The 16,856-nt window shown below is 38.8% G+C and overlaps 1 protein-coding gene and 1 pseudogene across 5 annotated transcripts in view; both read left to right on the plus strand.

Moving 5' to 3' along the window:
• Positions 1-16,856, plus strand: part of MDM2 (MDM2 proto-oncogene) — a 36,866-nt gene extending 20,010 nt beyond the window's left edge. For all 4 annotated transcript variants that reach the window (XM_050750069.1, XM_050750071.1, XM_050750070.1 and 1 more), the window contains 4 exons: positions 302-462; positions 7,185-7,340; positions 8,028-8,105; positions 10,929-16,856. In XM_050750069.1, the coding sequence (XP_050606026.1) occupies positions 302-462; positions 7,185-7,340; positions 8,028-8,105; positions 10,929-11,504 (971 nt within the window). In that variant the 3' untranslated portion in view covers positions 11,505-16,856. The remainder of the gene's footprint in view (positions 1-301; positions 463-7,184; positions 7,341-8,027; positions 8,106-10,928) is intronic.
• LOC126931705 (probable ribosome biogenesis protein RLP24) lies at positions 13,422-16,856 on the plus strand (annotated as a pseudogene). The gene has a single exon (XR_007717904.1). The product of XR_007717904.1 is annotated as a probable ribosome biogenesis protein RLP24 (transcript).

Consider the following 16,856-nt stretch of genomic DNA (forward strand, 5'->3'; position numbering starts at 1 on the left):
CTGAGGTTGAGGTGGGAGGATCGCTGAAGTCCATGAGACAGAGGTTGCAGTAAGCTGAGATTGCACCTCTGTACTCCAGCCTGGGTGACAGAGCAAGACCCTGTCTCAGAAAATAAATAAATAAACAAACAAATACACATATACAGCTAGTGTTCTGTTGTAACTCTTAGTTGGACAGATTCAATAAAACAGTGTTAACTTTTGAAGCTAATTTTATTGGAACTAAGTTTCTGTACAGAAAAACAGCTCAATTTTCTAAATCACAGTACAGCAATTTATTTTTTTTCCCTTACATATCCAGAAGAAAATTCAGATGAATTATCTGGTGAACGACAAAGAAAACGCCACAAATCTGATAGTATTTCCCTTTCCTTTGATGAAAGCCTGGCTCTGTGTGTAATAAGGGAGATATGTTGTGAAAGAAGCAGTAGCAGTGAATCTACAGGGACGCCGTCGAATCCGGTAATGTTTTCATTTTTAAGTAAGGCAAGACTCTTACTGTTAAACTCTAGTCCTGGCAGTCCTAATAAGCATACTGATCGAATGTACATGTGTCTTACGAGATTGATGCAAAACACGGTGCTAAATTTTACTTTAAAATAAAACCACTGTATTGATCTCTGCCTTCAACCCAAGGTATTGTGAGAAATGTGGAAAATAGTGGAGTAACACTAGTATTGGTAAAATTAGTAGTAGTATTAGTAATTATCGGTGTCACTGTATGTATTAGAGAATATTTGTGGACCACTGCACCAATAGTACATTCAAATAAATTGGAGCATAGAGTTGTTTGAGAATTTTGAAATAAAGGAACAAAACCCAAAATTTGGTTCAGTTAAATATTTTAGCATTTTAAGGCAAATTTGACTATTTAGAGTAAAAATATCTTTTATTACAGCCATCAGCAAAAAAGTCAACATAGTCTGAACTTAACATTTGCCAGATAGGTCTAGACATCAGGTAAGTTCTATTTACTTATGCTGTAAAATACAGGTTTATACTGGGCTGGGTGTGGTGGCTCACGCCTGTAATCGCAGTACTTTGGAAGACTGAGGCGGGTGGATCACCTGAGGTCAGGAGTTCAAGACCAAGCTGGCCAACAAGATGAAACCATGTCTGTACTGAAAATACAAAAATTAGCCAGGCATGGTGGCACACGCTTGCAGTCCCAGCTATTCGAGAGGCTGAGGCAGGAGGATCACTTGAACTCAGGAGGTGGAGGTTGCAGTGAGTCGAGATTGTGCCACTGCACTCCAACCTGGGTGACAGAAAGACTCAGTCTCAAAAAAAAAAAAAAAAAGAAAAAAAAAAATGCAGATTTTTTATTGCATGGATGACGGGAGAGTATCAGTACTTTTTAATTATTAATACAGACTTCCAAAATAATAGCGAGCAGCATTTCTTAAGAGATGTCACTGAAAGACGTTTGGTAAAATCTTTTTTTGTTAACAAGAATGCTTGACAAGTGGAATATTTTGTTTTGTATGTCTTTAAACAAGCTTGTCCAACCCATGCCCTGTGGGCCATATGCCAAGATGGCTTTGAATGTGGCCTAACACAAATTCATAAACTTTCTTAAAATATTATGATTTTTTTTTTTTTTTTTTTTTACAATTTTTTCCCTGCTCATCAGCTATTGTTAGTGTATTTTACGTGTAGCCCAAGACAATTCTTCCAATGTGGCCCAGGGAAATCAAAGGATTGGATATAGTTTTTGGTAATATGGCAGTGTTGATGGTCATTATTCTGGATATTAGTAATCCTTGTAATCCTTGTATAGTTCTCTAGAAGATGTAGGAGATGGAACCAATTGTGGTAGTAATCCCAGTCTTTTACCTGTTCTTGTTAATTCCTGTATTTTTATTTTTCTCTTCCAAAGTAGTGATTGTTTGAACACATACCTGCCCTCTAGAATTACTGTACTTAATGGAGCTGTTACTCATGTAGACCACTAGATGGCATAATGAGCTCTTGCTCGGTCTGAGAGCAGGTTCTTCATTCGTAGATAATTTAAGTTTATACCAGATTCCATACAGTTGAGATGGCACTGCAGATACAGTAGTAGTCAAGGTAGATATGATTCTTGTCTTCATGGGGAGATAGATCATTAATGACAAAAATGAAAAAATTTAATAAATCCAGTGAAAAAACAGGTGCTTGAGAGGAAATATGTGTGATAAAATTGAATCCAATTAAAACTTGATGAGTACACAACCTACAAGTTGGTTAAAAAGAGGATTATCATATCCTATTTATTTATTTATTTATTGAAATTGAGTCTCTATTGCCCAGGCTGGAGTGCAGTGGTGCAATCTTGGCTCACTGCAACTTCCGCCTCCCAGGTTCAAGCAATTCTCATGTCTCAGCCTCCTGAGTAGCTGGGATTACAGGCTTCCACCACCACACCCGGCTCATTTTTGTATTTTTAGTAGAGACAGGGTTTCACTATGTTGGCCAGGCTGGTTTTGAACTCCTGACCTCAAGTGATGTGCCTGCCTTGGCCTCCCAAGGTGCTGGGATTACAGACGTTGAGCCACAACACCCGGACCCCCATTAAATGTATAGTTTTGTTAAAGTTATATCAGAATTCTAGCTGAATGGAGTCCTTGTTCTTGCTTTGTACCTGGGACACTGCCTTGTTACTGATACGGCTTTGAGGAGTAGAGGAACATCAGATTTTTTGTTTTGAGTTGAGTTAGGTAAAACGACATGGACACACGTGGAGTGGTTTTAAGGAGCAGAGAGTTTAATAGGCAAGAAGGGAGAAGGCAGAAGGAAGAAGCTCCCCCTTACAGAGCCGGGGTGGGGGTGCTCTAAAGCTGAAAGAGGAGACCTCACATACTAGCTGGTTTTATGTGATGGCTGGAGGGAGTGGTGTCTTATTTGCATAGGGCTCAGAGGGTTGGTTTAACCAGGCATGTCATTTAGCCCTCGAGAAAACTAGCCCTCCCACTCTAGTCCTTTAATACTGCAAATGCAGCGTGCCATGACATTTTACACACGTGGGGTTATGTGGGGGTGGCCATGCTGTTAGGTACCTGTTGGGGCAAGGGCAAGATGATGACAGTGGGAATTGCCATGTTGGGTGGACCCTCTTGCATTTGCATCTTAAAGGTTGCCGGCCTTTAAGAGCCAGGGTTTTATGCTAGACAAGAAATGTTTCTGGAGCTACGAAAAACCTTCCAAGGACCACTTTCCCTTTCTATTTGCCTAAAATAATTTCTTAGTAACTCCCACCACATTATCAAAGTGTGCAGTAGAGGGGTATTTCTTTTTTTCTTTTTGTTAGTCCTGTCCTGCATTCTCTTAAAAACACCCTATCTATTAAAAAATCTCAGCTGGGCACAGTGGCTCATGCTTGTAATCCCAGCACTTTGGGAGGTCCAGGCGGGGGTGGATCACCTGAGGTCAGGAGTTCAAGATCAGCCTGGCCAACATGGTGAAACCCCATCTCTACCAAAAATACCAAAAATTAGCTGGGTGTAGTGGCGGGCACCTGTAATCCTAGCTGCTCGGGAGACTGAGACAGGAGAATCGCTTGAACCCAGGAGGTGGAGGTTGCAGTGAGCTGAGATCACACCATTGCAAGGGCAACAAGAGCGAAACTCATCTTAAACAACAACAACAACAAAATCTCGTTTTTCAGGTTAAGTCCCTAGTTGTGAAAGCTTTTGGTAGGGCCCGTTTTTTTTTCTCTTCTGCATTTTAATTTCCCTCATTTGAGAATGTTATAGTCATCACTGGGTGTCATCATTCACCAGTTTGTGAAGGGAGTTAAAGGAAAGTGCATTCCACTCCCATCTTTTCTTTGGGGTTTAGTAAATTGTGGGAAACTAAGACTGTGTTCTAGACTGTACACCACACAGTTTATATTATGATCTTCTGTCATTTTTGCAGCCTTAGATTCCATTTTTAGCTAAGACTGGGGTTTTAAATAACTTGTTTAAGGTTCCTACAACTGTCGCAATTGGAATTCAAACAATTCTAGGTATTTCTGACTGCAAAAATCTAAGATCTTTGCAGAGCAAGCCTATCTGATGCTTTAAAAACTTTTTTTTTTTTTTTTAATTTTTGAGATAGTCTCTCACTCCATTGCCCAGGCTGGAGTACAGTGGCATGATCATGGCTTACTGCAACCTCAACCTCCTGGGTTCAAGCGATCCTTCCTCCTCAGCCTTGAGAGTTAGCTGGGACTACAGGTGTGTAGCACCACACCTGACTAATTTTTTTTACTCTTTTTTTTCAGAGATGAGGTCTCGGCCTGTTGCCCAGGCTGGTCTCAAACCACTGGGCTTATGTGATTCTCCTGCTTTGGCTCCCAGAGTATTGGTATTACAGGCATGAGCCACCACCCGCAGCCTGATGCTTTTAAAATATATAGTATTTAGGCCTGGTGTGGTGGCTCACACCTGTAATCCCAGCACCTTGGGAGGCTGAGACAGGCGGATCACAAGGTCAGGAGATCGAGACCATCCTGACTAACACAGTGAAACCCTGTCTCTACTAAAAATACAAAAAATTAGCCGAGCGTGGTGGCGGGCACCTGTAGTTCCAGCTACTGGGGAGGCTGAGGTGGGAGAATGGTGTGAACCGGGAGGCGGAGATTGCAGTGAGCCGAGATCATGCCAGTGCACTCCAGCCTGGGTGACAGAGCGAGACTCTGTCTCAAAAAAAAAAAAATATATATATATATATATATATATGTTTAAATAATACATATTTATATGTTAAATTTACATATAAATTTATATTTATATAATTATATAAAATATATAATTATATAAAAACATATTTTAAATATATATTTTTATATATAATATTTAAAATATATATAGAGAGAGAATTTAATAGTTTCTGGGGCATTCTTTTATGAACATTAGCCAAAACTTTTAAAAACCACTCCCAATATTGCATTTTTTTTTATAGTATCCTAGGACAGGAATTGGCAAACTTTCTGTAAAGAGCCAGATAGTTAATTATTTGGGCTCTGCAGGGCCGTGGTTTCTGTCACAGCTACTCAGCTCCACTCTTGTAATGCAGGAGCAACCATAGACAACAAGTCAACAAATAGGCATGGCTGTGTTCAATAAAACTTTATTTATAAAAGTAGATGGGTGATGGGCCACAGTTTGCACACCCCCTACCATAGAGTATGTTTTCTGAGACTTAATGTTTCTTGTAATTTACCCCCTTATTCTAAAATTAGTGCACTTTAGTTAGTTGAAGTATTTGGTTTGTGGGGTTGCTTTGTTAGAGTGTTAATTGTGTCCTAACTTGACTTGTGATTCTAATCTGATTGGTAGTAGAGCCCCGTTAGGAATTAGAGCTGCAACTTGATGAATGTTGCTTTTACTCTCCTTCTTAACACTACTCTTTTAAAAAAGTCTTTTGACATCAGAGGCCTAAAAATAATATACTTTGTTTCCGTTTTTAGAACTGATGCAGATATGGATATCATTTAATCTAAGCTCCTTTTCTAGATGAAGTAGCTACAGCCTTTAGAAGTTAAATGATATGGGCTGGGCGCGGTGGCTCACGGGTGTAATCCCAGCACTTTGGGAGGCCAAGGTGTTGGATCACTTAGAGATCAGGAGTTCGAGCAGCCCAGCCAACATGGTGAAACCCCGTCTCTACTAAAAATATAAAAAGTAGCCAGTTGTGGTAGTGGATGCCTGTAATCCCAGCTACTTGGGAGGCTGAGGCAGGAGAATAGCTTGAACCTGGGAGGCGGAGGTTGCAATGAGCCGAGATCATGCCACTGCATTTCAGCTTGGGCGATAGAGCAAAAAAAAGGGCCAGGCACGGTGGCTCACACCTGTAATCCTAACACTTTGGGAGGCCGAAGCGGTTGAATTGCTTGAGGTCAGGAATTCAAGACCAGCCTGACCAACATGGTGAAGCCCCACCTCTACTAAAAATACAAGAATTAGCCAGGCATGGTGACACACGCCTGTAGTCCCAGCTACTTGGTAGACTGAGGCAGGAGAATCGCTTGAACTTGGGAGGTGGAGGTTGCAGTGAGCCGAGATCAGGCCACTGCACTCCAGTCTGGGCAACAGAGCAAGATTCCGTCTCAAAATAAATAAATAGATAAAATAAGTTAAGTGGTGTGTCTAAGGTTAAATTAGCTACTTAGTGGCAAGTGTAGAATAAGTCATATCCTGACTGCTAGACTTTTTCCACTTGTAACCTTCTGCTTAATATATGCTCCTACCCTTAGCCACTAACAGCAAATGTTATTGGCCTGAAGGTCTTATTAGGTTCGTACACAATTTATTGAAGTCTTGAAATGAGGAATCAGGTGAGCAGCTACAGATTTTCTTTTTTAATTTTCTAAAGGCTCTTTAAAAGAAAATCTCAAAGTTTATTAAAAAACGTAAGTATCTATGACTCAAGAGACATTTTTCTAAGAAAAAAAACCCATAAGTATTATAAGTGTTGTGTCTTGTTACTTGTATTCTACCAATTTGGACATATAAAGTTGAGTAAAGACAGGTCTTAGCCCAAAGTGGATATATTTCAGATGAGAATCATGCCTGCAAAGTTATGTTTTCCATAATTTATTTGTGAGACTATATAATTCATTATTATACAAGTAGTAAGGATAATTAAAGGTGGAAGAGCCTTTTCAGTTACGGTATTGACAAAGGCTTAGTCAAAGAAGGATGAATAGGATTTTGAAACTGAAATTATTCTAGTTAGAGGGGGAAAGTGTGGAAGTTGAAATGCCAAGATTAGTTGAGGAAGCAATCTAGATCTGGCAGGATTGTCCATATTTAGTAAGGGAGAAAGGGTGTCTAGTTGAAGACAGACAAAGATGTTAATACAGTCACACTGTATGTACTTTCAATGCCAAGAGACTTTGGCATTTTTCCTTTATGCAGTGGGGTTTTGAACAGGGAAAATAACATAGTAATAACCTTGAAATCTTAATCTAGTTTAAGTGTGCAGCATGGATCTGAGGAGGAAATGTGTGTGGCAACCAGCTCCAGGATGACTGGGTGGGGGGGGGCCAGTCCTCCCACCACCGATTTCCCTCGGGACGTCCCGGATCGGAGTAGCAGGCCCATCCCCCAAGTGTTACACCCCACTAGCAGCAGCAGAGGCACAGGGATGAGTTAGGAAACTGTTACAGAGGTCAAGAGCTGATGTTTATTAAGTTATATATTTTTTTCTTGTTTTAGGATCTTGATGCTGGTGTAAGTGAACATTCAGGTGATTGGTTGGATCAGGATTCAGTTTCAGATCAGTTTAGTGTAGAATTTGAAGTTGAATCTCTCGACTCAGAAGATTATAGCCTTAGTGAAGAAGCACAAGAACTCTCAGATGAAGATGATGAGGTAGTATTTTTTTTCCCCTCTAATTATATTGGAAAATTATTAAATATTTTCCATGTTCATTGACTTTGAGATTAGAATAATAATAAATTCAGATTTCACTTGAAATCTTTACCTCTTGATTTGTTCAGACTAACACATTGGTTTGTGGACTTGAGGATTTCATAGTTCTTTATCATCTGATTTATATTATTATATTACTACTAATGCCAAGAAATCAATAGACCTCAATGAACATGCTTATTATAATGGTCTGTTCACTTTTAAAAAATATAATTCAATTACTGTTTTAATATTAACTTACTTGTTATAAAAGTAAAACATGCATACAGTTAAAGTCAAATAGTACCCTCAGAGATCTGTCTCCCAGAAGTGACTGCCTTTAACATTTCTAGCTATTTCCCTATTATTTAATATCTCCATATTATTTATTTATAAAGTAAAACCACTTAGCTGAATGTTTTGTTTTATTCATCCGAAACATCCTTTGTATTGACTTTTACCATTGTAGGTAAGGATTTCTCTCTCCTGCATTTTTCCCCCCTTTATACTCACTCACTCTATTTGAAATTGTCTAAGACTTTCTCATATATTGTAGTACATGATGCTTGTTTAGGACTTATTACTAGGAAGCCTTCTGATTGAAGGAAAAAGGGTGATGAATTGATGCTAACGAATGTGTTTTATTAGGTATATCGAGTTACTGTGTATCAGGCAGGGGAGAGTGATACAGATTCATTTGAAGAAGATCCTGAAATTTCCTTAGCTGTAAGTATATATCTACTTTTTTAAGAAATAAAAAAAATTTCATTAAGGTCAAGATTAGGAAAATATGTCTAGCCTACTTTCTGAAATGAGCTGATTTTTATAAAGTTAAAATGTTTTTGTAAAGTCTGAATAAAGCATTTTTCTTTTATTTGTTGTGATGAGACATGTAGCTATAATTTTTATTTTTAGGTGCTGGAATTGAACCTTTTTTTTTTTTTTTAAAAAAAAAACAAGGTCTTACCCTTCTCCCAGGCTGGAGTGCAGTGGTGCAATCTCAGTGCACTGCAGCCTTCACCTCCCAGGTTCAAGTGATTCTCATGCCTCAGTCTCCCGAGTAGCTGGGATTACAGGCATGCACTACCATACCCCATTAATTTTTTTGTTTTTAGTAGAGATGGGGTTTCACCATGTTGGCCAGGCTGGTCATGAACTCCTGACCTCAAGTGATCTGCCCACCTTGGCCTCCCAAAGTGCTGGGATTACAGGCATGAGCCACTGTGCCCAGCTGAATTTGCACTTTTTGATGTTATTTTGGAAAATGTCAACGTATCTCCAGTATACTCATCACCCAGCTTTAACTATTACCAACATTTTGCCAACCTTGTCAAATGTAAACTATTTTTTTTTTTCAATTGAGGTAGGGTCCCGCCCTGTCATCCCGGCTGGAGTGCAGTGACACGATCATGGCTCACTGCAGCCCCCACCTCCCAGGCTCAAGTGATCCTCCCACCTCAGCCTCCTGAGTAGCTTGAGACTACAGTTGCATGCCATCACACCCACCTAATTTTTGTATTTTTTGTAGAGATGTCACCATGTTGCCCAGGTTGGTCTCGAACTCCTGGGCTCAAGTGGTCCACCTGCCTCAGTCTCCCAAAGTGCCAGGATTACAGGTGTGAGCCATCACACCCAGTCAAATGTAAACATTTTTATTATTGATTTGTATTATAAAATGTGGTAGGATTTGCCATTAAAGAAATTAAGGCTTAAATGTTTACATCTCATGCATACTTCACTGACTTCCTGGGGTATTATAGGTGTTTTTAAAACTATTGTGCTTTAGTTTTTGTTCTTAATATTGCCTTCATTATATTTAAATAGGAAATAAATTCCATTTTTTCTGAGTTATAAACAGTTACTAAGTATTCAAATGCAAAAAAGGATGGAAATTCAAGAGTTTCCAAAGTTTTTAGTGTATTAGAAAATAATTTAAATAACTAGTTGAATCATTTGATGTTGAGTAAAATATTTTAGATACTTTTAATTTTTTAAATTTATTTTAAGACTCAAAGACTCAAATTATTTTAGATATTGATCTTGCAATTTATTGGACTTTTTGATGTACTTTTACTCCATATTGCAAGACCTTTTTCTTTGGTTTTATGACCTGTGAAAAACCCCCTTGTATAACTTGAAAAAAGAAGAATGAATAATCTATTTTTATTGCCCCTGTCTTAAGGTCATTTGTGAAGCAATCTCAAAATGGTTATGGAAAGACCTCTTACCAGTTTTCACTTGTTAAATGTCCTCAGGCAAGAACCATGCTTCAGCTAAGGCAAAAAGATAGGTTATGTAAAAAGGCTGGGGATGTGGGAGAGTTTATTATCCAAATCGCACGGTGGAAAGGTTTGCGGGATGAAACGTTGGGAAAAGGAAGAAGCATTGAGCAGTTACAGAGATGAGAACACAGGAAAGGATAGACAAGTAAAGGGCATATATTATGGTTATTGACCAAGGATGATAGGTTTTAGCGGCAATGCTTGCTGTGAAAAATGTTTTAGCATTTCTCTTGTGGATAGGGTTAGGGAATACTCAGTTAAGCCATGGTTTTAGAGCACTTCTAAGGTACTTCTAGTCACTGGTGGATTGGGAAGTCTTTCTCTAGGAGGCAGGTTTCATCTAGATTGGTTGGATGGACTCTTGGAATAGCGTCTAGGGTGGGCGTGGATATAGGCTGCATGACAGAGTAAAAGATCCCATAGACTTGCTTCAACTAAAGGAAGCAACTGCATTTGTGTCCTGAAACAGAACTTTATAGGTACATGATTAATATCACATCACAGTTAATACATTTTTAGTTTAGAAGTTTTCAGGATGGTATGAGTGAAAAAAATGGGTGTACTTACTCTACTTCAGGAGAGACTGTTACATATTGACCTTTTTTTTTTTTTTTTTTTTTTTTTTGAGACGGAGTCTCACGCTGTTGCCCAGGCTGGAGTGCAGTGGCACGATCTCGGCTCACTGCAAGCTCCGCCTCCCGGGTTCCCGCCATTCTCCTGCCTCAGCCTCCTGAGTAGCTGGGACTATAGGCGCCCGCCACCGCGCCCTGCTAATTTTTTGTATTTTTAGTAGAGACGGGGTTTCACTGTGGTCTCGATCTCCTGACCTTGTGATCTGCCCGCCTCGGCCTCCCAAAGTGCTGGGATTACAGGCTTGAGCCACCGCGCCCGGCCTACATATTGACCTTTTAAAAATCTGTTTTGTGTATAATTGAGACATATAACATGATGTTTGACACACTTGTAAATAGTGAAATGATCACTACAGTCAAGCAAATTAATGTAATCCATTATCTTGAATAGTTAACCTTTCTTGTGTGCATGGTAAAAATACCTAAAATCTACTCTTTTAGTAAATTTCCAGTATACCAATATATAACTAGCTATAGTCCTCATGCTGTTCACGGTGACTATTTTATATAAAACATGAAACACTGAATACTGAGTTGTATGATATATTTTACCTTAGACATAGCAAAGTTGCTAGCATTCCTGTGACTAGTAGTTAAAGGGTTACAGCAACTGACTCTGTCTTATTTCATTGAAGGACTATTGGAAATGCACTTCATGCAATGAAATGAATCCCCCTCTTCCATCACATTGCAACAGATGTTGGGCCCTTCGTGAGAATTGGCTTCCTGAAGATAAAGGGAAAGATAAAGGGGAAATCTCTGAGAAAGCCAAACTGGAAAACTCAACACAAGCTGAAGAGGGCTTTGATGTTCCTGATTGTAAAAAAACTATAGTGAATGATTCCAAAGAGTCGTGTGTTGAGGAAAATGATGATAAAATCACACAAGCCTCACAATCACAAGAAAGTGAGGACTATTCTCAGCCATCAACTTCTAGTAGCATTATTTATAGCAGCCAAGAAGACGTGAAAGAGTTTGAAAGGGAAGAAACACAAGACAAAGAAGAAAGTGTGGAATCTAGTTTGCCCCTTAATGCCATTGAACCTTGTGTGATTTGTCAGGGTCGACCTAAAAATGGTTGCATTGTCCATGGCAAAACAGGACATCTTATGGCCTGCTTTACATGTGCAAAGAAGCTAAAGAAAAGGAATAAGCCCTGCCCAGTGTGTAGACAACCAATTCAAATGATTGTGCTAACTTATTTCCCCTAGTTGACCTGTCTGTAAGAGAATTATATATTTCTAACTAACCCTAAGAATTTAGACAACATGAAAATTATTTACATATATCAAAGTGAGAAAATGCTTCAGTCCACATAGATGTCTTCTCTTTAGTATAATTGACCTACTTTGGTAGCAGAATAGTGAATACTTACTATAATTTGCGTTGAATATGTAGCTCATCCTTTACCCCAACCCCTAATTTTAAATAATTTCTATTCTGTCTTAAATGAGAAGTGTCTTTTTTTTTTTTTAAATATATGTATATGGCATTTAAATGTAACTTATTAATTTTTTTTTGAGATGGATTCTCGCTGTGTCGCCCAGGCTGGAGTGCAGTGGCGCAATCTCGACTCACTGCAAGCTCCGCCTCCCAGGTTCACACCATTCTCCTGCCTCAGTCTCCGGAGTGGCTTGGACTACAGGCACCCGCCACCAGGCCCGGCTAATTTTTTGTACTTTTATTGTAAGAGACAGGGTTTCGCCGTGTTAGCCAGGATGGTCTCGATCTCCTGACCTCATGATCTGCCCACCTCAGCCTCCCGAAGTGCTGTGATTACAGGCATGAGCCACCGCGCCCGGCCTAAATGTAATTGATTTAGTACCTTTGATGTAAAGAGAAAATGTGTGAAAGATGTAGGTTTTTTTTTTTTTTTTTTTTGAGATGAGTCTGTTACGCAGGCTGGAGTGCAGTGTCATGATCTTGCAGTCTCTGCTTCCCGGGTTCAAGCCGTTCTCCTGCCTCAGCCTCTGGAGCAGCTGGGATTACAGGCATGCACCACCACGGCCAGCTAATTTTTGTATTTTTAGTAGAGACAGGGTTTTGCCATGTTGGCCAGGCTGGTCACGAACTCCTGACCTCATGTGAGCCACCATGTCCAGCCAAGAGTTAGTATTTAAATTTTAGACGCTCTTTTTTTTTTTTCAGACGGAGTCTTGCTCTGTCACCCATGCTAGAATGCAGTGGAGTGAAATCGGCTCACTGCAACCTCCGCCTTCTGGGTTCAAGCTATTCTGCCTCGGCCTCCCAAGTAACTGGATTACATGTGTCACCATAGCAGCTGATTTGTTTGTATTTTTCGTAAAGATGAGGTTTCACCATGTTGGCCAGGCTGATCTTGAACTCCTAAACTCAAGTGATCTACCCACCTCAGCCTCCCAAAATGCTGGGATTACAGGTGTGAGGCACTGCACCTGGCCCCAGATTTTTGATACTCTTAAACCTTCTGATCCTTAGTTTCTTTCTCCAAAATACTCTTTCTAGGTTTAAAAAAAAAAAACAAAAACAAAAAAGGCTCTTATATTTGGTGCTATGTAAGTGAAAATGTTTTTTAGGTTTTCTTGATTTAACAATAGAGACAGAGTCTCCCTATGTTGCCCAGGCTGATCTCGAACTCCTGGGCTCAAGAGATCCTCCTGTGTCAGCCTCCCAAAGTGCTAAGTAAGATTACAGTCGTGAGCCACCACACCCAGCTGTAAAAATGTACTTATATTCCAGCCTCTTTTGTATAAACCGTAGTAAGGGATGGGAGTATTGATGTTATCTGTGAAAATAGCCACCATTTACCCATAAGATAAAACTTGTTAAAGCATCCTGAGTCTAACTTAGTGCATCAGGCCCTTTTTCACACAAAAAAATCCTTTTTGGGATTTAATGGAATCTGTTGTTTCCCCCTAAGTTGAAAAACAACTCTAAGACACTTTAAAGCAACTTCTTGGCCTGGGTTACATAGTTCCCAGACTAGGTTTCAGCCTTCTGCTTAAGGCCAGTTTTAGAAACCCGTGAATTCAGAAAAGTTAATTCAGAAATTTGATAAACAGAATTGTTATTTAAAAACTAACTGGAAAGTTCTTTCCGAATTATTCAGAAATGATGCATCATTTTCCTTCAAGAATGACAGGGTCAGAATGTGGAATCCAAGATACCTCTTGACTTCCTCTCAAGCTCTGTGTTTGCTCGGTGGAGGCCCATCCCAGCTCAGCATGTGTACTGAGAAGTGTTGGTTTCTTTGGGCCCCATCTACCCTGACCACATTACGATGTTCATCTGCAGCAGTTGCAAGGTGTTCAGAGTGTGTAAATACAAATGGCATAAACACTTTAAAAGAAGTGCAATCCTCAAAAGGTTAGGTGGACTCAAGCATTCTGTAAAGCAACTATTAATAATGAGCTTACAGTGGATAATTCTTTTGAATTTGAAAAATACAGAAACGAGCCTGTCATACACCAGCAAGAGCTATGGAATAAAACTACTGATGCAGTGAAGACAGTTGAAAAGATTAAATGCCAAGCTAAATGTATAATGAACAAATTGAAGAAAAATAAAGGACTACAGAAAGTTCAGGACATCAAAGAAATTAGACAAAACTCATCTTGACCCCTCTTGCAGGCAAAGGAAAGCAGCTGGAAGAAAAGATGATACAGCAGTTACAACAGGATGCAGACATGGCAGAGGTTTCTTAAAAAATCTCATTGTCTATAACCATTTCTATATTTACATTTGTGAAAATCTCCTTTGGAGACTTAGAACCTCTAAATTATTGACTTATTTTTTATATAAGGTCACTCAAATGAAAGGTGATTTAAAAATCATCTACATTGCTGTCTACAGAATGTCAGATAATATGGATGTTTGATTGCATCTCATTGTTAACTCTTTACTGATAGATATGTTTGTAAATACAGAAGTGAAACGTGGACATAAAATAGTTACACTATTTGGTTAATGGTACTAGGCAACATTTATGTAATGACATTCAAAAATTTGTGGCTAGTGATATATATAAAGTAAAATTTTCTTTGCAGTAAAATATGCCCTTTATTATAGAAGGGAGGATATAAGGAGCCAACAGTTTGTATGAAAATAGCTCAAATAATATCTTTTTATTATTTCTCATTTTGGTTTATTAGCATCTTAGACCAAAATGGCCTTATATAATGAAGCCTAGTTATGCTGGACTGTTTCGACCTCTTTTAATTGTTCTGACAGATAGCTGGGGATGAGAGCCAAATAACATTTGCCTGAAATGACTGATACTATGTACTTTCTGCTTGCACAAATACTCAGTTCTAACTTGTGATTCCTGGTAGAACAAGCTTTATTTTTCGAGCCTAGCACTGATCTGGAAGCAGATGTTATCTCGGTGCCTTTTACAATTTGTTGTATGTGTGTTTTTTTTTTTTTAAAAGGCCACACAATAATTTTGGAATACATATATGGGTAGAACATCTGTTATTTGCACACAAAACCACTTTTAATGGGTACAAAGTTAAATGAGGAATACATTCTAGCTGAAGTATTATCAACTCCAAATAACGCTTTGAGGACCTCCAAAGGTAAAAATACTAATCCCTTTGGCCATTTATTGAGAGAGAGAGAGAGACACAGTAGGGTGACTGTAGTTAATGTATTGAATGTTCTTGCTACAAATAAATGATAAAGGTTTGAGCTGATGGGTATGCTAATTGCACTGATTTGATTGATACACATTGTATGTGAAAGTCATACACCATAAATATTTACAATTACGTATCAGTTTAACATTTTAAAAAACATTTCTAATGTAAAAAGTACCTCTCAAACTGTGGATTAGCTTCTTAATTTATATTTAGATATGAATCTTAAGTAAAATAGTGAAAATAACCATCTTGATTTAGTGTTTTTCTCTCGTATGTGAATTGTATATACTTAGGTGAGGACAATAACATCAATTGAACTGTAAGCTTAGAATAGGACTGGGGTAATTTTGCACAGCAGCTTTACTAATGGAACATTGTTGCTTCAAAAAAATCTCTCTCTCTCTCTCTCTCTCTGTCTCTCAATAAATGGCCAAAGGGATTAGTACTTTACCTTTGGAGGTCCTCAAAGCATTATTTGGAGTTCGTAATACTGAAGCCCAGAACCAAGTAGAACCTTTCTTTTTCTGAGGAGTATTGTAGCATAAATGTGATTATAAACAAAGTACACTTGATATATGTATGCAATGACTGCTATTTATACAAAATTTAAATCTGCAAATGGAATCAACATGTTTATAGGTTATTAAAATTATCTCATTTCTTAGGTTCTTTATAGTACACGTGTTGAAAATAAATTAAGTGATTAAGAATTGTTTCAAGAATGTGATTATTTGATCTTAAATTTTTAATGAGTTAAAATAGAAATTGTTTGAATATCATATATTTGGGTAACAAAAGGCGCAAGTCCAAATGTTTCTTTTTCTGGAATGGCCATGCCTGCCAACTTTAGAAATACAAATATCACTGGGCAGCTTGAAGCAATTGGGAGCCTCTAGTGAGAGCAACTTGAGAGAATGATGTTGCAAGTTAGTAGGAGTAAGAAATGCTGTGTTCTCCCTGTCTTCACTTAGGTCTCGTGGCAGCCTGGTCTAAGTGATCGTGAATGGTCTATAAGGGAGGTAGCTGGGTCAGGGAGGGGAATTTGGGCTAGCCACTGTGCCACTTGTCAGCATGAAAAGTCAGATTGTAATTGCCTGTTTACTTTTCTGCCTCATCTTTGAAAGTTCCACCAAGCTGGGAACCTCTTGATTGTGATGCACAAATGTAAGTACATCAGAAAAACAAAACTGACTTTAAAGCAGGAGCTTGTGGGCCCCTAAGCCAGATGGGGACTAGCTTTTGGCATCATGTAATTAAGGTTTTTTTAAATCCTTAGTAAGGGTTTTATTTTAATTTTATTTATTTATTTTTTGAGACGGAGTCTAGCTCTGTGGCCCAGGCTGGAGTACAGTTGTGCAATCTTGGCTCACTGCAACCTCCACCTCCTGGCTGGATTCACGTGGTTCTGCTTCAGCCTCCCAAGTAGCTGGGGTTACAGGACCCCACTAATTTTTGTATTTCTAACAGAGATGAAGTTTCACTATGTTGCCGGGCTGGTCTCGAACTCCTGACCTAAAGTGATCTGCCCACCTTGGCCCCCCAAAGTGTTGGGATTACAGGCGTGAACCACCGTGCCTAGCCTAATAAGGGTTTTAAAGATAATTAGTGTGTAGGTCTGCAGGCTTATGATGGTAACCACAAGTTGTGAATGGCATTGTGAAAAGTTTGTAGTTGCACTTTATGGTTGGATGCTGAATTACATTTTGATTTGATACTTACAAAAAAGTATTCCTTCAGCTTAAGTTGTTTAAAAGTTTGTGATCATATTGTCTACCATGTAGCCAGCTTTCAATTATATATAATAGGGAATTTTTGACATTTACAAATAATACTTTGAGATAGATATCTGAAAGCACCAGCACGTGGAAGGTGTTCAGAAGTAACAGATTATAAAATGAGCTAATGAAAGGCAACATAAAATAAAACAACCGTAAAGCAAGCAGA

Source organism: Macaca thibetana, chromosome 11, assembly GCF_024542745.1.
Source record: "Macaca thibetana thibetana isolate TM-01 chromosome 11, ASM2454274v1, whole genome shotgun sequence".
Lineage (NCBI taxonomy): Eukaryota > Metazoa > Chordata > Mammalia > Primates > Cercopithecidae > Macaca > Macaca thibetana.